The sequence below is a fragment of the Eptatretus burgeri genome, chromosome 4, assembly GCF_056783735.1.
Source record: "Eptatretus burgeri isolate ZD-2024b chromosome 4, Ebu_testis_v1, whole genome shotgun sequence".
NCBI lineage: Eukaryota > Metazoa > Chordata > Myxini > Myxiniformes > Myxinidae > Eptatretus > Eptatretus burgeri.
The window spans coordinates 2,376,531-2,401,166 of record NC_140964.1 but is presented as its reverse complement, the minus strand read 5'-3'; the positions used below and the strand labels follow the sequence as shown (position 1 = coordinate 2,401,166).

At 43.5% G+C, this 24,636-nt stretch overlaps 1 protein-coding gene across 1 annotated transcript in view; it reads right to left on the bottom strand.

Moving 5' to 3' along the window:
- Nucleotides 1–24,636, bottom strand: part of LOC147027332 (extended synaptotagmin-2-like) — a 92,757-nt gene that overhangs the window by 22,829 nt on the left and 45,292 nt on the right. The window contains exons 7-14 of the mRNA XM_085876669.1: nucleotides 21,527–21,582; nucleotides 20,124–20,244; nucleotides 9,511–9,681; nucleotides 9,334–9,416; nucleotides 7,802–7,850; nucleotides 7,549–7,638; nucleotides 6,233–6,328; nucleotides 5,701–5,775 (exon numbers count right to left, since the gene is read on the bottom strand). Coding sequence (XP_085732795.1) covers nucleotides 5,701–5,775; nucleotides 6,233–6,328; nucleotides 7,549–7,638; nucleotides 7,802–7,850; nucleotides 9,334–9,416; nucleotides 9,511–9,681; nucleotides 20,124–20,244; nucleotides 21,527–21,582 — 741 coding nt within the window. The remainder of the gene's footprint in view (nucleotides 1–5,700; nucleotides 5,776–6,232; nucleotides 6,329–7,548; nucleotides 7,639–7,801; nucleotides 7,851–9,333; nucleotides 9,417–9,510; nucleotides 9,682–20,123; nucleotides 20,245–21,526; nucleotides 21,583–24,636) is intronic.

Below are 24,636 nucleotides of genomic sequence, written 5' to 3'. Positions count from 1 at the left end.
TCCAGTCTTGCTCTATGGGTGCGAGACTTGGACTTTGACCAAGGATCTGAGACGGAGACTTAATTCCTTTGGTACCAGGTCTCTTCGAAGAATCCTTGGCTATCGCTGGTCGGATTTTGTGTCCAACGAGCGGTTGCTGAGAGAGACTCGGATGAGATTTGTTACCTGCATAGTCCGTGAGCGTCAGCTGCGGCTGTATGGACATGTGGCTCGTTTTCCTGACGCTGATCCTGCTCACCAGATTCTCTCAGTGAGGGAGTCTCATGAGTGGAGGAGGCCAGTGGGCCGACCACGTGCCTCATGGTTGCAGCAGGTTGACCATCATCTCAAGGAGATGGGGATGGGCCTGGCATCTGCCTGGGGGAAGGCCAGACGGGAGGCCCCTGGAGTACCGGCGGAAAGTGGACGCAGCGACGCGCTGTTCTGGCACATGCTCCCATACCTGACCTGACCTCTTCTTTTCCCCTTCTGAATGGGTAGCTCACTGTGTCACATCCACACAACACATATGTGCACAGAAGTGTAGCTGCGACATCAAGAGGATTTTCTGGTACTTCTTGCTCAACACTTCTACCAGCTCATGAATAGGTAGGTATTGATTCTGCCGTTGTATCCAGAGTTCTTGCAATGTGTTCAAGCAGCAGAAGTGATATATACACAGCATAATTATGTCTGTATCTGTTGCATGCACAACAGCTCGATGGTGATCAAGATATTCCACACAATATGCAAGATGAGCAATAATCCTTGTGTCTGCCTCTTCATGTTCTTCACAAGGTAAGTCCAGAACTGAACTTGATGCTGATGTGATGGAAAGAGTGTGACCTTTGTTTTCCATCATACTACCAAGAATGATGGTCACTCCATCCGGAATAGCTTCAGGACTCTCACAAAGGGAAGTGCCAATGAAGTTCTGAAGATTTCCTTTATTTCTTGGATTCTTCATGAATAAATTCCAGTCTGGAATTTCTAGACTCTTGGATGGTGAGAATTGTCTTGCCTGGTCTGTCTGGTTTCTCCTCTGCTGCTCATCACCCTTCAAAGTATGGCTATCATCAAAATCATACTGATCACCAATGATGTTGACACAGTTGCACATTTCAGGTTTCAACTGCAGGAGCTTGCGAAGATACAGCTGGGGAAGTTCACCAAATGTTTTCGCACCCATTTTTTGGTATTTATTTACAAATGCCATTGTGTCTACCAGATAAACTGTGTATAGGTCACTCTGTGGTAATGATGGCAGCTGTAAAACAACATCCTGCTCAGCTTCAGCAATTAGCACTGCCACGAAATCAGACTTGTTGCCTTTGCGCATTACAACCCCCTGTGCTAAGCGTGGATCAACCTCAAACAGGGATGATGGGTAGTCTGTCCACTCATGGGAAAATGCAATCTGTCTTGTGACTGGGTCGGCATCTCGATAGAAACACAGCACACGTGTAGCTGCAGTCTCATCTTGATAGATCCTGATTAAACTCTGTTTCCTTGATGGGTTTGATTTCTTCTGTGAGGAGAAAGTTACCAGCTTCAGTGGTTCAATCTTAATAGAGACCACCTCTTCTGCTTTCATAATGGCTTCCATGCCCTTAGCTTGAGCATGGACCAAGTCTTTTGAAGCATCCTTCTCACCAGTTGCTCTATTGAGCAGATCCATGGTTGTTACACTGGAATGGGTTTATCATCTGCTGGCATATCACTTTCTTGATCTCCTCAACATGCATATGTTCTTCTGTTGCCTGCTTCTGTGTTTCTCCATGATGAGTAGATTCCTGTTGGCCTAGATTAGCCATAGACTTTATGTTCTCTGATACAGCTGTGAGAAATGGTGCTGTTTTCACATATTTATCTCGAGCAGCTGGTGCCTGAGATATGCCTTTGAACAGAGATGTCTTCCCTTCATTGTTGTATGTCTGCTCCAGGGCCATGTCACTCCAAACACCATTGAATTTTCCTTTGGAAGAGTGAACTGTGAAGTTCCCAACCTGGATCCAGCAAACCTTAACCGAACTGTGTTCAATAGAGTAAGAGGATTTTGGGGGTAGGGGTAACTTTGGTTGACAAAAATGTTAATTTTCTCTTTAAAAATTGATAGAACTCACTCAAATTTGCTGTTTTAATTAGCCATGGATACCATGTTCATCTCACATTAAGAGAAATTAGTATTCTAATGCAGCATCTGCCTATGATAAGAAAAGTTCTAAAGGCCATCTTCAAAAAACGTTATTTTTAAGGCATTTTTCACAAAATTATGTACTTTTACGAGGTTTACTTCCACAAAGGCAATTTTTTTTTGTCATTTTACAATGCACTGATTGAATTCTTACATTTAGTTCACATTTATTTTTCATGAATGTGATTTTTTAATTTTTTTAGAAATTTTATTGACAATTGCTGTTTTATCAAATTTTTCAAATCTTCCTCAAACAAAAACGTCAGCCAAAATTTTTCGCAAGAGCTTATGAATTGCCAACATTGGTTTTCATGAACTGCAAACATATATCTAAACATCCTGGGGGTGTAAAATTTTATAGCAGAGGCTGTAAGGTCCAACCCTAAAACAGCCTCATACACAGGTTGGCTCCCGGACTAGAGGAGAAGGTGACTAGACAGAGATAGAGAGACAGAGATACAGAGAGAGAGAGAGAGCGAGACAGACAGACAGAGAAAGAGAGAGAAAGACAGAGAGACACAGAGACACAGAGACAGAGACACAGAGACAGAGACACAGAGACAGAGACACAGAGACAGAGACACAGAGACAGAGACACAGAGACAGAGACACAGAGACAGAGACACAGAGACAGAGACACAGAGACAGAGACACAGAGACACACAGAGAGACACAGAGAGACACAGAGAGACACAGAGAGACACAGAGACACAGAGAGACACAGAGACACAGAGAGACACAGAGACACAGAGAGACACAGAGACAGAGAAAGAGGGGGGCGGGGGCAGTAGGGGGGGAAAAAGATCGATAAGTGAGGGGTGCAGATGGGGTTAGCAAAGATTTGCTATGTTATGTTATGTTATGTTATGTTATGTTATGTTAATGATATGTTATGCTTAATGACAAAACACAAAAAAAGAAAGAAAAACTCATTTCAGAACAGCTGTACACACAACACAACAGAGTTTGCAAAATAATAGACTGGCAAATCTGCAAAAACTTTGATATCCCAGTTTGAGAGAATTTGTGGGTTCTTGAACCAAAAGCATGGACTGAAAACATGGAAGTACCGCTCACATACAACCTCAGGATCCCATCGAGTGTGAACATTGAAAACAAAGCATTGCGACCAGATATCATACTTGGGTACAAAAAAAAGAGAAGGCATTGCTAATTAAGGTGTTGATAGTTGTGATTTTGGACTAAACTATGCAGAAATCAAGAAAATGACCAAACACCAAGACCTCAAGAATGAAGTGAGAAGATCCTGGAAGCTGAAGGATGCCAAAGTTGTACCAGTTATAGTTCGAGCTCCGGGAACGATGACGAAGCACCTCACAGAGATATTAAAAACCATTCCTGGGAATATTATTACAAACAAACTACAGTTGAAAGCTGTCCGGGGCTCAGCGACGATCCTGAAGAGAGCCCTCAGCACAAAACTTTGAAAATAGAAAACTTCACAGCTTGGTCCATGAATCGTGACCCCTTACAAAATGAAGGTGGATACTTTAAGTCTGCCCTGCAAGTCCATTCCACATTCTGAAACTTGCATATGAAGATACCAATCAAACTCAAACTCAAACTCAAACTCAAACTCAAACTCAAACTCAAACTCAAACTCAAACGCAAACGCAAACGCAAACTCAAACGCAAACTCAAACGCAAACTCAAACACACACACACACACACACACACACACACACACACACACACACACACACACACACACACACACACACACACACACACACACACACACATTAATTTTTTTTTAATGAGAATAAAAGTTTAATGTATTCAAAGTTTACATTTCTAATTCTTGTGTGTTCATTATATTAAATTATCAGGTTCTGCAGATTCTAACACTTGTGTGTTCATTATATTAATTTATCAGGTTCTGCGGAGGGGGTAACAGGGTCTTGTAAACACCCTCTACAATGTTGGCTCAGAGGCATTGTAAAAGTGTTACCTTGCAAGTGGAATTAGATGTTATTTGTCGAATGAATGCTCATTAATGGGCCGTTGATGCATCTGGGTTAAGTTTGTCTCCGATCGATAAATATGGTGCCGCTCAGGAAGAAGATTATGTACTGCTATAACCGTGCTTCCAGAAGAGGTTTATTTGTATATTAAATGTCTGTGGACTTGAATATAGCTGTCATCAATCAAAAAAAGTTTGGCACCATATAGCGATGAAAAAATTAATTAAATGAGTTTTTAAAACCCCCCCAAAAAAAAATCAAACTTTTTTTTTCAAAATTTTCGAAATTTTTTTTGCCCAAAATACTCCCTAGTACTCACTGACAAACGTCTGAAAGTTTTCTGGAAATCCATTTGGCCATCTGGCAAAAATGGCAACACACATGGCCAGTTAAAAACTAGATGTTGTGGTATTTGTGAGTAATCATTAGTAAATATCTGCAAATGAATGATTAAAATTGATGGTTACATGTGATAAGTTTATTTTTGTACACATCGGTAAATTGTAACATAAACTGCTTGAAGTGATGAGCTAATTTTGACCGGAGATGGCAGTATTGTAAACTGCCTGGTGAGATTTGTGAAGATGCTGGAACGTTCTCAGATGAAACATCCAGTGTGGACTTGAATCACATTTGTTGGAAGGCACCAGATTGTTCTGTGTTACTATATAGACCCACAAGAGGGAGGTGTAGAGAGACGGGTGACGTGACGAGACGTGCGTGTCGGTCGTCCCCATGCTTGATTCAACTCTGATGAATGAACGAGGTGTTGATGTCCAGAGTGGACATCAGAGTGATTAAATCTCATTAACATTGTGTATTGGGAAAGAATTCATTTGAGCTCTTCAATCATCCTGGATGGGCCAGCGTACGAGAGAGAGAACAATGCGACAAGACTCAATCGTTCAACAGCCCTGGTGGACGAGGTGAATACACACGAGTTGAGTAGGCAGGACAGGGACACCAGGAGGAAACAACTCAACGCAAGAATCATTGTTGGACATTGCATTGTATGTAATGATGAACTTCCTCATTTGACTTTGTATCTGTTTATTTGAAATACAAGTTTCAAAAATGTTACCCTGTTGATGTGATCACAAAAAGGCCACTCAAAGATCACAGACCCCAACTGACAAAGATCCATTTGCTTGGGAGCCGACCGGTACGATCGTTCATACTCACGAAGTGCAAACCTTGGATTGCAGCCATTAGAGGACGAGCTGGGTGCGGCACCATGAACAACATACCGCAACAAAGGGAAGGAAACCCCAATGTGCATATATCCCCCAACACACAGGCACACACCTCTCTCATCGTATTGATTAGGTTAATTGGTGGTCGTTATAATAGGTTCTCCATAAGTTCATCCTATATTTCAATCACCTCACCCTCAACACTTTCACGAAAAATTAAACCAAACAAAAAAGGTTGAATGTATGACATCAAGCCAAGTCATCCATGAAGAGAACAGCGGTTACAAAACAGGCAAATCCAGAAGAAATCTCAACTGTGGAACCACGTGAGGAAGGCACCGTTTCCTACCTGGCTGCTGAGCGTTTTGTCGTAGACTGAAAGCCGTGCAACTGGGTCCACAGTGATGTCGTTCTTTTTGCTCAACTAAAGAAGGAAAAAAAAAACCGGCAAAAAAAACGAGAACAAAATAATATGTTAATATGTATATTTGGGAAAATCACATGCCCAGGCCAGAATTCAAACCCAGGTCCTCTGGTGAACCATGTGAGTGCTCTGCCATCTGAGCTGATTAACCCACTTCTCCCATATATAGAGATGCCACTCTCTTTCCGCCGCTTTTTCCGGGACATTCACTGCCAACCATAGGAGCAGCGACAGCCTATCCACGAGAGGGTCACCCCACATATACATATTAAGTTTGTTTCCCTGTTCATTTACAAAATAATTCTGAAGGAGTTGGATCCTCAGCACTTGATCACCACTAGATGGATACATTGACGTGTCAATGTCTGGAAGTAAAATTTCTTAAATCAAACTTGCAACGCTGAAGTTGACCGAAAACATCCACCAGTGTCAAACGCTAAACCTCGGTGCAACGCACTGGAAGGTTGCTCGCTCCATCCACGTATACAACAAGCATTGCTGTGGAGAGATCATTGCTCGTCTCGTCTGGTGCTGTTTTCATTGGCTGGAGAACCTGCAAAAAGGAACAAATGGAGTACGTCGTTTATTTGAAAACAAAACAACAACCAACATTACTGTCACACCAGTTATCACCACAAGGAGGCCCAACAACAATATTACAAACATGTGATGAAAACTTGGCTGCACAAATACAAGGACAATTAATTTTCTGAACAAAATGTTAAGACAGCAATGTTATATACACATGAAATGTTGCTACATAGCTTTCACAAATAAAACTGGCAAGTGTTTGAGCTTGTATCGTGATTGGTCACCCCCTGTACCGTCCTCCACTCCCCCTCCCCTCATTCACCCATTCTTCTTTCCAAATGTCCTTCTAGACTGCTGTTGATGTCTCCCTTTTTTTTCCACTATATTCTAGGTGCTCTCTATTGTTCTTGCTCCTCGACAAACGCCGACTTGGCATAAAATAAACCGTTGTGCCAAATGTTGTGCTTCCCGAAGCTTTGTTGGATCAATGTCGATCGAACCATCTCCGATTGATGGCTGTGTATTTAGAATTATGTTTATTGTATTTTTTGGAAAGGCACCACCTTTTTATTTGCCAAAACTTAAAATGGCATGACAGGCGAGATGAAGAGATGCCATCGGAGAGAAAAACAGGATTACCGAAAGCGCTTGGCTTCATCGGAGGAAAGGTTTTATCATCGTTTGTTGCGGCAAAAGATCAAACGAGATAATAATCCGCTGTCCCAGTCTCCACATGTATATGGTAAGGTCTTTACAGTTCTGCTGTTTCTTATGTATGCTTTCACATAGCTCTATCTGTTTTGTCCCCAAGTTGATGACATCATGGTACTGATGCAGCTTGGGGTGCTGAGAATAAACCCGCCTAATTCACGAGTCTACGGCCAAAACAAATACCTTTCGGGGGAAAAGGAGGTCATTGTGTGCTCGTACCCTGACCAATTTCTAAACTTCTGTACTAATCCACAGCTTGCATCATCATCATCAGGTCCCCATAAATGATGCAACCAGCAGACAGAATAATTGTCATCGAATCTCGTCTGTGAGCCTTTGACAAGCAAGAAAAAAAAAATCAGTGCAATGTTAATGTTGGAGTTAATGGATCCAATTGCAGGTGAGATGTGAGTACATGAGTTAAGTGGGAATTGGTGCTCATTAAAATTAGTCATTTCAGCGAGGGTAAGTGCCCCAGCATGCTTTCAAGACAATGCACAACTTGTGCATGCGAGACAAAGAGAGCTGCACCTCCTGAAGGACGTCGGGGTCTGATACCAAAGACAGCCACTGCAGCTTCAGGTGGACTTCTCCGCTGCCCGACTCCTCCAGAAAGAACCACTGTGAAAGAGGACCAATCAGTGCGAAAGCGTAAAACAGAGATCCAGCAAAGCACCACAAACTCATCCTGTGACTCCATGTTGGAATGTCAAAGCAATGAGGATGACCAACTGCACAACGTAATCACAATCGTACAATGACCTCAAACCACCAAACACCTCACCTGATCAACATCACGCTGGACTTTGACAACATTCAGATCAACCAAAACCCTGCAAGGTACAATATACATTTTCACCTTAAAAAAAAAAAGACATGGATTTTTCCATCAGTTACAATGTGAAAAGGAAAAAGAAATTATTTGACAAAAATATTTCTACGTACAATATCTTTGCTCATGGACGATCGAAGAGGCAGAGGAAAGGAGGATGCGAGGATGCGAGTACTGTGGTTACGATTTTTCAAAGAATGCCTTGGAATGACGGAGGATTCACCGTCTGCAGCTGGCTTTGCATGGGGAGTCACCTTTGCTATACAGTCCATCCAGAAGAGGAAATGGCTGATGGTGAGGCCTAGAAGGTCAAGAGATGGAACCTCTTCCAGTGGAGGACCATTGAAATAGATAAGTTATTTTGTGTGATGATCCTTCCAGAGTAACTGGGCGAGAACAAGATTTGTCAGGATGGAAAGATGTGTTCCATTTGTCAGACCAACATCTAGACAATTCCAGATTGGCATAGAGCAAGCAGCTACTGTCTACCCGTCAGTGAGATGAGGTACTGTGCAGCACAATGTGGAGTCATCTGCACACAGGAAGAAAGTGTTTTCCAGGGCATTGCAGGGGGTTTTTTTTACGTATGTTGGGAACAAGACTGGGTCCAAGACGCCGAGTTTGGCACTCCATCCTCAACTCTGAGAGGAGGAGAGTCTTCCATTGATTGTAGCGCGTTGACTGCACGAGTTGAAGAAATCCAAAAGATGGCTACAATGGCAGCCTTGTATGCTGCAGGTGGTGACCTTGGGAAGCAAGACAGGATACCACACTGTCGGTGGCTTAGATAGAAGAGGCAGCATGTCCATAGTTGAATTACTGGGACAGAATCCTCACTGATGGTCAGAGATCAGGCTGTTTGAAAAGAGGAAAGATTTGACATCAGCAGCGATGATGGATTGCATCACTTTCCTGATAGTTGGAAGTAAGGTTATTGGCCTGTAGTTGAGAGGACATTTGAGAACCCCCTCTTGTGAACGGTAGATCGATATAATCTCTAGGAAGATGGGAAGTGCCCAAAGCAAAGAAATGACCAGCAAGAGCGGCAGAGCATGATCTAAGGACATGGACACTGTTGATAATTGAGCTCATCGCCGATATAGAGTCAAGATCGATAGAACAGTTCTCTACCTTCTTGATATGAATGACACTGAGGAAAGAAGACAGTGCTTTGGTGGAGGCGAAGATAGAAAGATCATGATAGATTGGGTACATGAGACGTAGAAACCTGCTCTTTCCAATCAATGCAGATTCATAAATGATGCGATTCAAAGTAAATATAATTAAAAGGAAGAGAAAGGAAGATGACAGGAGAAAGAAAAGAGACCGTCAGAGTGCAGGGAGATAAGGGGAACAGGGTTGGAAGGGAATGGAGGACTCTGAGGAGGTTAGGCGTATGGAGCAGTGGGTGGGTTTGGGAAAAAGTACTGCCACACTTACGTATTTAAGAAATAGATGGCACTAGAACATAAAGTCGTTCTCACCTCCCAAGGAAATCATCTTCATCAGGATCTTGATCAAACACGCTGATGCTCAACATTTGTCCTGGTACCTCATGCACGATCGCCTTGCAGGAGAGACATGCACAGTTGATCCCACATTTAGCACTCCGATCCACGGTAATCGTTACGTGGGATATCACCTACACAGGTTGAACTAACCTCGTACACCTCCTTCCACTGTGGATGGAGTGTTTTATTGATGACCTTGCTCTTGTAGACCTGGTTCCCAAGTCTCAGCACAGCATACGGGTCCGATTTCCCTTTGATCAATAAGTGGTTGTCTTTACTCTTCAGATCTCGTGCTCCCAGCAGATGGATGCGTACAACTCCCTGAAACAGCAATACAGAGCCCCCCCATTTGCCACCTTTCTTCGTTAGTAGAGCCTGTAATAGTAGTTGCAACTTCCCACAAAGCTCGTATGGTCAGAGATAGATCAAAAGAAACCTCCAAAATTTGAAGTGGAAACACAGGACGAGACATAGCGTTTGAGGAACAGCGTAAATGAGTGCATGGAGTTGAGCACTCTGTTACATTTACGAAGCATTGCACACATCGTGTACTCTTTATGAAGGGCACCAAACAATCATAATACTGTGATGCGAGTGCATTGACCTGATCTGAAGGGCAAAATGTTCAGAAATTGACAAGTTGGATACAAACATTGGGTATTTTTAATCTCCAATAAAGTCAGTCTATTATAAGACAATTCGTCTTGAATTAGATACTGCGATAGCTACAAGGACTGTTCAAAAGAATCAGCTGGACAAAGTGCATTAATTGCAACTCCCACAGCAAATAGTTTAAGGCGTTGTTATGGTTTTGTAAACAAAGCGTTCATTGTGGAATTGCAGTGTATGTTTAAATGTTGTTACTTGCTGGGTGGGCCATATGGTTCATTCGTTTTTACTAGATTATCTTCACCGGTATGTTGTCAGAGAAATAAATAAATAATGTGCCGGTAAGAGATGGAGCCATTTCGATGCCATGGGGTGCGATCTACGTGTCACAACACACACCGAGCTACTTAAGACATAACAAAGAGTGTGACGAGTCCATCCACCCATCCATCAGGACCATCCTCTGTGCAGAGCGTTGGTGCTGCCGACGCGATCTCCTTGGCTACTGGACAGAATCCTGGATGGTTCACCACTCCGACACAGGATACCAGCAAGCTGGCACTCATTTTGCCCACCTCGAAAGGATGACGGGCTGAGTTAACCCCACCTGGTATCAATTCAACAACCGAGTGGGATTTTAACTCAGGATCCTAGGATTTCAAGCCCACCACCCGAACCACTAAGCCAACACCAGGCAGAGCATGACGAGTGCAAGCTTAGATTTCAGAAACCTGAAGTAGTGCTTGAAGGAAATGAAAAAAGGACTAGATATTAACAGTTAGAATGTGATGATCAAAATACAAGGAGTTCATTCCTCACCCCAAAAACACCTTTGAACCCCAAACACCCACCCCCAACATTTATTTTACATGGATGTGAAGAGTGGTGGTGATTATATATATATATATATATATATATATATATAAATATAAATATGATAATCAATGTGCAATGGAAATATGGAGAGTGCTTGTCACACTCCACATGTTTCAATTTATCCGCATATCACATCACGTGTCTTCTGGTTGAATGGTTTGCATCAGCAGAAACAATCGTCTGGGTGGCAGACGGATGGTTGTTCTTTGCGGATTATGCAGTTTTACCGTGTGAGACATAATCTGTGGCAATGCTCACCATAACAGTCAGGAGGTGCGTCTGATGTTTAAAGGATGAATGTGGTCATCATTAGTTACATATTTATCGGTGTGCCGTCCTGATGAGGGCAAATAAGCCCGAAATCCAGATTGCTGGCTCCGTTTGATGTTTGACCAATGTTGACCATGTAATCTTTGTCTGTTTGACAGAGTCGCTGTTAGGACCTCTGGGTTGGAGGTGACGCTTGGTGTAGGACTACATCCAATGGAGATCAGAGGAGAGCTCATCACACTCCATGTTTCGACATTATATATATATATATATATATATATATATATATATATATATATATATATATATATATATATATATATATATATATATATATATATATATATATATATATATATATATATATATATATATATATATATATATATATATATATATATATATATATATATATATATTGGCATGTCCAGCCAGTTGACACCAACCTGGACAGATACCCGAATGGTTCTACTTGGAGATGAAGAACTGAGATCTTTAGAGATTATGGCGCATGTGAGATGGAGGGCGGCAACAGCGTGTAACAGACAGAAGCACACGGGTTTATCCTCAAAACCCACAAGGAGTCGACAAACACCATAAATTCAATAAATAATGATTTAATAAAAAAAAAAATTCAATGATTCATAATGAAAACAACTCAACGGGTGATAATGAAAATAAATCAAAATGAGATCATGAAACGCGAGGTAAACTGAAACCTTATTTGAGAGTTCTCCACTCAGTCACAAAAACAGACAAAGGGAAAGATATAAATAAAAGAAAATCCCCCCATTTATGCCGGGACTCAGCTTTACGTCCAGAGATGACCTTTAGGAGCCTGGTGTCTTCAAAGCACGTAGCCACTGCATGAGAAATCGCACTAAAATGGCGCGAAGTCGCTCTTCACAACCACGTTCGTGTGGCAATTCGTGCGGATGGTCTTCAGCGACAGGAGCCCACAAACTGTCGTACAGTTTCTTTTCACACCACTCCCTCGAAGTTCCAGGTCCACACACACACACACACACACACACACACACACACACACACACACACACACACACACACACACACACACACACACACACACACACACACACACACACACACACACACACACACACACACACACACACACACACACACACACACACACACACACACACACCAAGCAGCGCCACCTTTCTACTTGATCATACAATGAGGTGACTGCCGAGGCTGGCAGATAAGAGATGAGCATGAGCGACCGCCAGCCAGGCCTTGGCTTTCTTCTCAGCCCAGCAGACCTGACAACGGCTCACGCCATATTTCAGCATGTGAACACATTCACACCAGCACTACAACGAGAATTGGGCAGCTCTCTCATCGTGCCCAGATGAGACAAGAGGGCTGACTGTTCTCTTTCAATTGGCCTCCCTCTCTCGAACCTTCTGCCTGTGACGTCACCCCACCAATCATCAGCCTCGACGGCGTGACCTGCCGGTTCTGCTTCCTGGGAGGCGGGGTTTAATCTGCTGGTTATTGTTGTAAAATGTGGTTCTTTATGGGTGGCCTTGTAAATGTAAAAATGCAGGAAAAAGTCACAGGGGGCAATCACATACTGGGAGAAACGAGCCTTCAACGCCACCTGGTGAGCACAACACCACCCCCATGTGGTGACGCGTAAACAATCTGAAGCCATTTTACACGTGAGAAGCGCGCAATGCATTTTTATTATAAAAGGGTCGAGGCTGATGGAGGAACTGGACGATAAAGGGGCAGGTTTACAAACCAGAAAAAGGCCTGGTAGAGGGGGGGTGGGGGGAGGAGCAGTGGGATGGACATTCACAAGGAGGAAATGAGGAATAGAATGGGAAAGGACCCATGCGTGTCGAATAAATTGTGGACTTGTATTGGTGAAGGCATGACGTGGTGATGAGCAGTGCATTTGAAAGGGTGAAGTGACGAGGATGAGACTATTCCACATCCAGGAGAATGAATGCAGGTGGACAACCGGGCTCGACGTTGGGAGGGTGAGTAGGTCAGGGATTCTTGAGGAATGCATTGCGACCTGTGGTGCTTGGGGATGGCAGAGCGAGGAAAGCACAAGACAAGTCAGGTGTAAGCTTGTATTAAATTAATTTCCCACCGACTTACCTTTGGTAGAAAGGTGACAGTACTTGAGAATCTGCCTCCTGCCTTGAGATACCAATGGAAGACCTTCTTCATGACCACCTCAAGAAGAGCACAGGCTCAGAGTGGGGAATCGTACTCCATCGAGCTCTGGATGAAAGCCTTGTGTAGTGAACTTGGTGCAGCTCAGGAATGCCTTCGCTCTATGGAGAATACCCAGATGGCAATGGGATTTCATGCTATCTTGATGATATGATCCTCCTTTGACAGATTATTGTAGTCATGCAGCTTAACAAAATGATGGGGACATCCCAGACAAAAGCACCATTTTTTTTTTAATGCTTGCTGAGATCTTCCCATGCTGTTTACAGCTGCAATACTTGTAAGGTTATGATCCAGATTGTCAAGGGTGCCCACAGTGAAAAGCTCGAACCATAAATGAGAGGGACACACTAATCTTTCTCTACGTTTTGACAGACAGCAGTAGCCAGCTGATTTTCGATTTGCAGGATCTGGTCATAGCTTACACTGACACCCAAGTTGTAGAGCTGCGTGATCAATTTCTTAGACCTGGTCTGCGTGTGCATATTCAGCCTGATGGAGAGTGGTGGTTCTTGGTCCAATGGGTGTCGAGATGTGGCCGAAGATGATGCTCCCTTTTTTCAATTGAATAGAATGATCCGAGAGATTCTAAAGCTCTTTTGTGAATCTACTGAATCTTTGTCCTTCAACTCAGATCCATTAAGTAAAATAGACACAAGCAACTTCAAATTTGTTGGGACTGACACAGACACCAAGAAGGAAATGAGAAAACTGATAGACAGCATCAATGTTGCATTTTGTGCAACATCTTCCAAAATCTAAATTGTGTGCAAAAGAACACCATCCAATACAAGTACTGAAAGTAATGCACGTAATGAGTATTTCTTGAAAACGTCACTTTCATTTCTAAAAACATGGTTGCCATGGCAACCAAACATAAATCGAAATATGCATATTTATGGTGTCAGAATGTTTGGCTATTAATGCTGAAGCTTGTTGACCAAAAGTCATGACAATCGGACTGTTACGCCAAATATGATACACAATGTGGGAGAGGGCACATCGTAACCCCATCAGTATTTCGAGAGCCTGGTGTTGGCTTAGTGGTTAGGGTGGTGGTTTGGGATCCTAGGGTCCTGACTTCAAGCCCCGTTGGCCGCTGAATTAATACACCAGGAGGTTGACTCAGCCAGTCATCCTTCCGAGGTCGGCAAAACGAGCACCAGTGTACTGGTAAGGGGGACACTGCATCAGCGGCATAGCCATGTTCCAACCAATGATGCAACCAGCAGCAACAAGGCTGCACTCGATAGAGTATTTCGAGGGGTTCAGCCAAAAATCACGTTTTATCCTGTAAAATCCCCCCCAGCATAAACTATTTTGGAAGGTCCTAGCAAAAAGGACACCATCAAGGGCCACCTCAAGCTGTTTACACTCAGAGAGGAAATTGGACAGCGACTTGAGCAGGGGAGCCCTAAATACCAACTAAAGACAACTTGAAAATCAAGGCTGGGGGCAGGACAGTAAAAAAAAAAGGTTTGAGAGCTATCCACAGAGAGGGTCCAAACCTCTTGCTTGTGTTCAGGGTATCCATTCACTGCTGTGGAAGAAGGAATAACACATCCAAGGTTGAATAGGTTTGAAGCCAAACTGTTTTTCAGAGATCAGCAAGTTAAAGAAAGGATGATGCTTGAGGTCATCTGCAATGAAGGACTCTCAATTACTTTGATAATTCTGGGGAGAAGGCCATTGTGTCTGTTGTTAAGGGGATCAGTTTTGGAAGCTTTATTGATAGAAATGATCTTTACAACTTTCCAAGGTGGAGGAGGTTGGCCAAGAAGAACCAGCAAATGAGAGAGGAGAGAGGGAATGATAGGACTGATGCACAGTTCCTGAGGATTAGAGCACTCATGCTATCAGGACCAGTGGAGGAAGAGGTGTCAAGCTTCGTAAGAAACTTCTCCACTATGACACGGTAGAAGTCCATGCTGTGGGGAACATTCTGTGATGGTGGAAAGGGTGGGTACAAGAAGCGACGGATTGGAACTATGGCCTTTTGAGTGAAGACAGGGTCCAAGAACTCTGCTTTTTTTATGAGCAGCGTCCAGCATGACTCCATTCTTTAAGAGAAGAGGAATGGAATGGTTGTGAGACACAGACCTGACCATCTCCCACCAAGCTTTGGATAGTGAGAGACTGGAGAATTTGGATTGCAAGCGAGACAGATGTTGGGCCCTGGCTCTTCGTAAAACAAATACATAATGGTTCAGAGCTGTGCAGATAGACTGCAGGTTGCCATTAGTAAGGATTACCTTCTAGGAGGAGAATGCAAGTTTTTTTTCTTTTCTTCTTGTGATTGCTTTAGCACATGCATCAGTGTATCAGGGTTGAGATGATGGGTACAAAAGTTGAATGCAGGTAGGAATGATGTTGTGAAAAGAGAATTTCTCTGGTGTGGAAATTCTAGAAAATGTTCAGAGCTGATGTGATTATCCCAGTCTTGATTGGAGAGCCGATTTAAAGCTAAACAAATATTGGCAGGGGGGGGAGGTGGGGGTGAGGGTTCTTGAACATGCTGGCCTATGTATAATGATATTGTTATGTGAAGGGGTGGGGGGGGTAGTGGATTGATGTGAGATTGTGTTAAGAATAGCATTGACCATGTGACCGCATCGCTTAGATTACTCTTTTATCTCGGGGGGAAATTGTGAAAGAAAGTCGTCATGTTAAACAACGCGCACTGACTGAGGAGTCAATGAGTTAATTTTAAAGCAGAGAGAGAGTAATTTTGTTATGTGAAACCTCTTGTTTTTGAGCGAGGCCGGGTGACTTGGGCATTTTACACGGGCACCAGAACGGCACAATAAAATGTACTTTACAGTGCAGTATGGATGCTTACAAAGTACAATGCATAGGCCTAGTGGTTCTGCTGGTACCTCACAAAGTACCACTGGATAAGCAGTCTTTTGTGCTGTGGAGAGGCCAAAGATGGGAGGGGGTGGTATGGATGCTGTGAAAGCACCGCTTCCGCCCTGGGGAAAGGTCAATAGAGACTTATCATGGGTGATTCTGAGCGGCAATGAAAACTCGTGTTCGTTCTCTGTCTCTCTGTCTGTCTGTCTGTCTCTCTGTCTGTCTCTCTAGACCATGATGACTGTGCTGGATACGGGAACGCTGCCTCCCAAGCCCAAACCTCCACCTCATTGCTGTCCTCCCACCCTGTGCAACACCAGCATGCACATGCCATACTGGACCCACAACCAGATTCCCAATTGTTGTGCGAGCCCCGGTATTTATTTTTGGCACCACAGTTGGGTTAGGCTTTTGTTATTTATCTCCTTGTACATACGTTTTTGTGCCCCATCATTCCTATCTGTGTCTGTCAACAGCTTCGTTTGTTACCTTCACCCACCGAAGGTGGATGGAGGTTATGTTTGCATCCCCGTCTGTTTGTGAACAGGATATCTCAAAAATTTGTGGACAGATTCGGACGAAACTTGGTGGACGAGTTGGTTTGGTGACACGAACAAGCTGATTAAATTTTAGTTTCGGTCAGAATCTGGATCCAGCCTATCAGTGGAATAGAAAATGTAAACCAATGAGCTTGGCGGAGGTATGCGCACTACCCATTGTCCTTCGTTTCATACTATTTTTAGTGTCCTGTCACCCCTTTCTACTGTATTCATAACTTTTAACAAATCCTACTTTTCTTACAAGAAACGTCTTATAAGGAGGGAAATGACGGGATAACATTACCGGGCCACATTGTGGGAGAGTATGTCGGGGTGGTGCTGAGGTGTCGTCCACCAGACGGCGGTCTCCTTGGGTTAACCTGAGGAAGTCTCTTCGGGTCGGTGCCTGGAATGTGCTATCCCGAAGAGAGGATGATCACCTGTCTCTGTTATCATTTTAGCTCAAGCGTTTGGACATCAGTATGGTTGATCAGTGCTCCAGACGAGATACACTTCCAGAATTGGGGGATTTCACTGCATCGACTGGAACTGACAGGGATGGTGATGAGACGTGTATTGGTCCCCATGGGTCAGGAGCTGTGAACCTGAATAGCACAAAGTTCCTTGACTTTGCAAGAAGTCGTGGACTTAGGGTGGCCGGTTCATGGTTTCAGCACCCACAAGCTCATCGCTGGGCTTGGTATTCCAACGCTGGTGGTGTGGCAAAGGAGGTTGACCATGTGCTCGTTGATTGTCACTGGAGGATGATCCAGAACTGCGGGATCTACCGGAGTGCTCAGTAACTCAATAGTGACCACTGGCTTGTTGTAGCAATTCTTAAGTTGCACCTTAAATCCAGGAGAATGGTACCATCCCAGCCTCCGCTGGATGTTGGCAAGCTCAAGGATGAGAGGGTAGCTGAGGAGTTTTCAAACAAGCTGAGGGGACATTTGGGGGGTCTGGGTGCTTTGGGGGATCCTGAAGAGTTGTGGAGCACCTTCAAGACCACCATCCTTGATGGTGCCAGTGGATGCCTTGGAACTCACTGGAGGGCAAAGAAGAATTTTGTCTCTCAAGGTACACTGGTTATCATTGACCAGAGTTGCAGGGCCAGGCTGAATGGCAGAGCTGAGCTGTTCAGGGAGCTGAGGCGTAAAACTGTACGTGCACTGAGGGTGGACAAGGAAAACTGTACGTGCACCAAGGGTGGACAAGGAGGCCTTTGTGTGAGGAATCTGTGAGGGGGTAGAGCATCACTTGTAGTCAAGTGATTCTCATCCTGCTTACAGGGGAATTCACACATTGCGTTCATCCAAGCCCATCCCTCGGTGTACTGCAGTTACAGCAGAGAGTGGTAGGCTCTTGACAGAGGAGTCTGAAGTGAAGGCCCGCTGGATCAGTTACTTTGAGCGGTTGTACCAGGCTGATCCACCAGGTGTCGAGTTGGACCTCAGGTGTGATACAATCCCTATTGCTGACCCTCCAATCAACTGTGGTCCACCTTCATTTGTGGAAACACAGGCTGCGGTGAACCGGTTGAAACGGGGTAAAGCTCCAGGGATCTGTGGCATCCATGCTGAACTTCAAGGCTGGTGGAAATGCTACAGTCATGTCGTTGCATGAAGTTCTGTGCTCTGCCTGGAACACAGGCATCATCCCAACTGACTGGAAGAGGGGTCTTGTTGTCCCTCTCTGGAAAGGGAAGGGTGATCGCCAAGACTGCAACAACTACCGAGGGGTGACGCTGCTCTCAGTGCCGGGCAATGTCTTTGCTCGGATCATTGTTGATGGGGTTCGCCACCATCTGCTTGAGCACCAGCGCCCAGAGCAGTCAGGCTTTACACAAGAGGTCAACGATTGACCGTATCCTTGCTCTTCGTGTCCTCACTGAACGCAAACGAGAGTTTAGGCAGGGGCTGCTTGCAGCTGATGTTGATCTCTGTAAAGTGTTTGATTCAGTGAATCGGGATGTCCTCTGGAAGATTCATGGTCTTCGTGGGGTTCCACCAAAACTGATCGATCTGACATCTGCACTCTACTCCGGTACTGAAAGTGCTCTGAGATGTGGTGGTACCATCTCTGACTTATTTCCAGTTGTTACTGGAGTTCGTCAGGGGAGTGTACTGGTCCCCACACTTTTCAGCACTTGTATGGACTGGATTCTAGGGAGGATGTCAGAGAGATCAAGCTGCGGTGCATCATTTGGGAATGTCAATACGTCGGACCTTGATTTCGCAGATGATGCAGTCATCTTTGCGGGGACTTTAGAAACCCTTTTGGGGGCCCTCGAGGTTCTGAATGAGGAGTCGGAGCTGCTGGGATTTCGGGTTTCCTGGGTCAAAACTAAGATCCAGGCTTTCAATGACATTTTGGATGCTCCTGTTCTGTCTGTTCCTGTTTGTGATGTGGATGTTTAGGTCATGGAGAGATTCACTTACCTTGGCAGTGATATTCATGTCTCTGCTGGCTGTGAGTCAGAGGTCAACAGACATCTGGGTTAGGCCTGAAGAGTCATGGATTCACTGGATCATGGGGTGTGGCGCTGCCGGTACCTGAGCGGGAGGACGAAAGTCCGAGTCTTCAGGTGCTTTGTGCTTCCAGTTTGTTCTATGGATGTGAGACTTGGACTCTGACCAGAGATCTGAGACGGAGACTCAATTCCTTTGGTACCAGGTCTCTTCGGAGAATCCTTGGCTATCGCTGGTCAGACTTTGTGTCCAACAAGTGGTTGCTGAGAGGGACTCAAATGAGATTTGTTTCCTGCATGGTCTGTGAGCATCATCTGTGGCTGTATGAACATGCGGCTCGTTTTCCTGACGCTGATCCTGCTCACCAGATTCACTCAGCGAGGGAGTCTCGTGAGTGGGATGGGCCGACCACGTGCATCGTGGTTGCAGCAGGTTGATCAGTATCTCAAGAAGATGGGCATCTGCCTGGGGGATGGCCAGATGGAGGCCCCTGGAGTACCAGCGGAAAGTGGACGCAGTGACGTGCTGCTCTGGTGCATGCTCCCATACCTGACCTGACCCCTTTTATTATAAGAAACGTCTTCCCACACTTTGTCTTCCCGTGCTTTTGCCGCCAGGTTTGGCTTCATTCGGGTGATCCTGGGGAATAATGGTTACATTGAACGCAGTATGTGAATCTCCGTTTCTGTCCCTTGTGGGGGTGTTATACCCCAGGCGCAGACGGACCATGTTAACTGATCATCTGATGTGACAACATTTCAGAATTGTACATACACCTCAATGAGCATGCAGTCTTAGCAGCAGGGAAGGAGTTAATGAGATACAAAACAAACTTGCTGGCCTTACAGGACTGGATTTGTCCCACTGCTCAAGTACAGATGTTAAAAGTACTTTGACCTTCAAAGCATACAAGAAATGAGCCCAAAAGATTTACCTGTGGAAGTGGAAAACGCAGTGAAGCCAGTTCCAGGTTGTTCACCAGTGGCACAGTGAAGCGCTTGGGGAGCACGAGGTAATGGGCTATGTTGTCCATGACCATGTCCTCTGAAATGCCACTGGAAACAAGTATAATACAGAGGAGAACATCGGTACAGTGATGTTACAGTGCAGGAAAATCAGAGCACAACATAGGTTAAAGTGCAAATTTCAAGGTAGTATCATGGAGAACGATTTGAACCACTTTCTGCTCACCTCTAACCATCAGAATTATGATTTGTATGATGTCACTGTAATCAAACTGAAGGAACGGCGGGAAATTGGGCCTGTTGTGGGACAATACTACTGGTGTTGGTAAAGACCCATGACGTTTTTGGGATAGTCTGTTTGGTGTTCCTAATTTAACACTTCGATGAAGATCCTGAACTCCCAAGTTCTAATCCTAAACACAATGTTGTCCATCATTTCATAATGTGCTCATAATTAATGAAAAATGCTTGTGCTGCAGATGATTTACATACAAATCCCTCCGTGAGCCTTTGGTCATTATTAAATAAAAAGGTGTTTCCCCCCCTACCCCCCAGTCATTTTCCCTGCATTAATTATTGCAGGGAGGCAATACAGTCACAAGGTGGCGACAATGAAGGAAGGAAGAGCATGAAAACTTCAGAACAAACAGAACCACAAAATAAACAAATACAAAAGTGGTCGAGTTTGTATAAAGATTCAAAACGACGTCACGAACCTCGAAATGAATCAGTTTTCCAAAAAAGGGTGTCACAAAGCTCTTGCAGAAACATAAGGGCAATTAGAAAATGTAGCACCTTTGACAGATCTTGCATTTAAACTGAATACACGCAAAAGTGGAAATTGGAATCTGGAGCAGGCTATACCAGACAGACCATGGGATCATTCATCACAGAAAAGGAAATAATTAGGGTTACTATAGAGTATGACTGTGTCCAGATCAGGGGCTGGGGAGTCACAGATGGAAACACGGATTAAGAACGAATGAACATCTTCAAAATCTCATGCTACGGTTAAAGGTCTGAAATGCTGTGGTTTGAAATATAATTTCAGGAATAAATGTCAAAATGTTTTACAAAAAGGAATAGGAGGATGAGTTATCGGACAATAAAAAAACAAACAAACAAACAACACTTGTTTCATTTGATACATATTTCACAGAATTCAAATATTGCAAAACAACAACAAAAAAAAGGCAACCAAATGAAAGAATCATGGAATCTACAGCAAAATCTGGATGTTGTCATGCAACAATCCCTATTCTGCTCCATTAAACTTTGAATCCACTAAAAATAAGGCAATCAGGAAGAGTGGTAAAAAAAAAAAATGCAAAATCAGCAGCCGAGAAGCTCAAGTGGAAGAAAAGCAGCTCACTTTAATCCAGGAAGCTGGAAGAGGTTGGTGATTCCTGTCCAATCGATGTGCAACCTCTGTGGATATATATGGATTGTTGAAAGGAAGAATGCTTAAAGTTAGATGCGTCATTGCTTGATTTTTGGAACAGTGCACAAAACCCATAAAGAGGAAATTGCCATTGGAAAGTATGACAAAAACACCGACAAAGTGCTGTAAACAAAGGCAAAATTACTTTGAAAAATTCCAATAATGGCTGTGCCGTTGCGGAACAAGTGTGACGTTATTGGTAGATCGTATTCAAAAATATTCTTACAGTGCTGAGACGTTGCAAGGAAAAGCAAAAATACTGCAAATATATATATATATATATATATTTTTAAATCTATTTTTGCAAAACATTATTTTTGAAATAGTGTTTATTTTGATAAATAAAGAATAAAAGAAAGAACATTAAACCAACTAATTTTTTTATTTTATTTTAATTGTCACCATTTTTCGAAAGCTCTGCTCTCATAAAGTGTGTTCCTTGAGCCAGCACACCACATGTTCGATAATTGGGGGCTAGTAGCATACACATGAACCTGTGAACCGTCTAAGTTTCAGTTCAAATCTCGGTCCAAATCTAAACAGTCATCCCGGTGTTTCGCATGCAGAGCGATTCATCAATGTATGTGCCGTCCCGCGGATGGACGTTAAACTAGGCGTCCCATCAACCCGACCAGCATTAGTCGGTTGACGTTAAAGATCACACGGTCTTTCTTGAAGAGTAGGCGAGCCATCGCCGGCACCCTGTACAAATTATAAATTCCTGCCAAAGTCAGCTTCAGTCGAACTTGAACGTCCAGCCTGACCAGCCACTTGGTGTCTACATGAAGGTGGGAATAATTGGACCATAAAGGCGGTAGTAGTAGTAGTACACTATATTGAATCATTCTCCAAATATGTTCATATATATATATATATGGATGAAAACTTTTTTTTGATGCTCATTCTTCCTGATGACATACTTCACCCCTATATTTATAGGATGAGCTATAATATTCAACAATGCTGAATACAAATAATTCGCAATATCTTTTTTCATTATTTTTATTTCCTATTTCTTTCTCGTGACATTTTCATAAAAAAACCAATAAAGTATATTTGAATCAAATAATTAATATTTTTGTGTTCTATTACAATATTGAGGCTTCTGCAATGTCAAGGTGGTTGAAGGTATGAACGCAGAGTCGGGACACTCTGGGACGCAATCAGCCAAGGAATGAGTGAACGAACAGGAAAAGACAAGAGAGAGTGGAGAAGGGGGTGGGGTGGAGGTGAGAGGAAACACAGTAGGTTGCAAGAAGTCAGAAGGCTGGGTTAGGTTGGGTTAATGGAGGTAGGAAAGATTGTGGGAAACGGTGGTGAATGATACGAGGTAATTATGCACCGCCTCCTTGAAGCCCTGGGAGGGAAGAGTGGGTAGAACAGCCCCAAGAAGGTGGCTCTACACTCAAATAAAAAGCACCAACTTGGAAGGACAATAAAATGACAAAGTAAGAATAACTTGCAAGACAAATCAGAACTCACCTGCAGAAATAAGCAACAGTGAACTTTCCCGATTCATTAGTAAAATGGCAATGCTTGTTGATCTATGTCCTATGACGAGTTCAATCCTTCTACAGTCGGGCTCTTTTGAACACAATTAAGCAGGCCGTTTTCTGTGACAGCGACTCACAAATTTGAACAGTGATCGGAAATTTTCAGTTCCAGAGACACAAGTGAAGACCTTTTGGGTCCTGAAACACCGATATACATGTTCTTGCTCAATAATGGTTTGGGGGTGTGGAGTAGTGCATGTTTATAAATCAATACACTCAGCAACAAATATATTCCTCCATACATTTCTATTATTGCATAAAACCTGACACCAAAGGAAATGAATTTCACGACCTTCATTTATTACGATTACATTTTCTATCCACGTACAAAGGCAGAGAGCATCCATCACCGCACCAAGATTCATCGTAATTTTCAAGGAGTGCAGCATGAGTTGTTTTCGGAGATATAGTCACGGAACTTACTGTCCTTTGGATATTTGCTTGGAAACTTTACGAGCTCTTACAGTCTCCAAACAGCCTTTCAAGTCATTATGTTATCATTCACAAATCAATGTTTCAATGCACGAGTGTCTTCTCAATAAACTTGTGAGATAATATGCAGTGCCTTCAGAAAGTATGAACACTCCTTGACTTTTTCACGTTTTGTTGTGTTACAGCTTGAATTTGTGCCTGGTGCTCGCTTGGTGGATAGGGTGGCTGGCTTGGGATCTTCGGGTCCTAAGTTCGAGCCGTCGGCCGCTGAATTAACATCGGGTGGGGTTGACTCAGTCTGCCATCCGTCTAAGGTCAGCAAAATGAGGGAGGACCAGTGTACTGGTATAAGGGCACAGCATCAGCGGCATTGTCGTGTCCCAACAAAATGACGGCTACCCAGCAGCCAAGCTGCCATATGCAAGAAGAAGCCTGAATTTAAAAGGGATTAAATTTAAATTTTTTGTCACCAATCTCCACATAATACCCCATAATGACAAAGTGAAAACATGTTTTAAATTTTTTACAAAGCAATGAAAATGAAAAGCTGAAATGTTTTGCATCATGAAGTATTCATCAAGTGCGCGTACCTCTTGGCCATACTGTCAGCATGTACATGTCACAGATTGTTAAAATTAAGTTTGTTTGCACTCAGGGGTGGGTGTTCATTTTAGTCTGGCAGGGCATCTCCCACAGACCTGCATTCTTTCAATTTACCACCGACTCCGACCTACTTCAAATTCTTTCTCCATTCTGCAAAAAGGCTTCCCTGTATCTGTCCTTTAAGGATTTTGATGATGCAACTCAAAATCAGATAAAAGTGACCCCAAACCTAAAATATTTTCCCTTGCACTGTCTATCTCTACAACCCATACCAATGTTATCCTGTAAACTTTGTTTTTAAAGTCATCCATAAGCATCATATCTGTATCAAAATTTCAAAATGTTAAATCACAACCAAAGTACTGTCGGACCCCACTATCCACGGGGGATACATTCCTGAAAAATGCCACGAATGCGGCGGCATTGTGCGTGTGTGTGTGTGTGTGTGTGTGT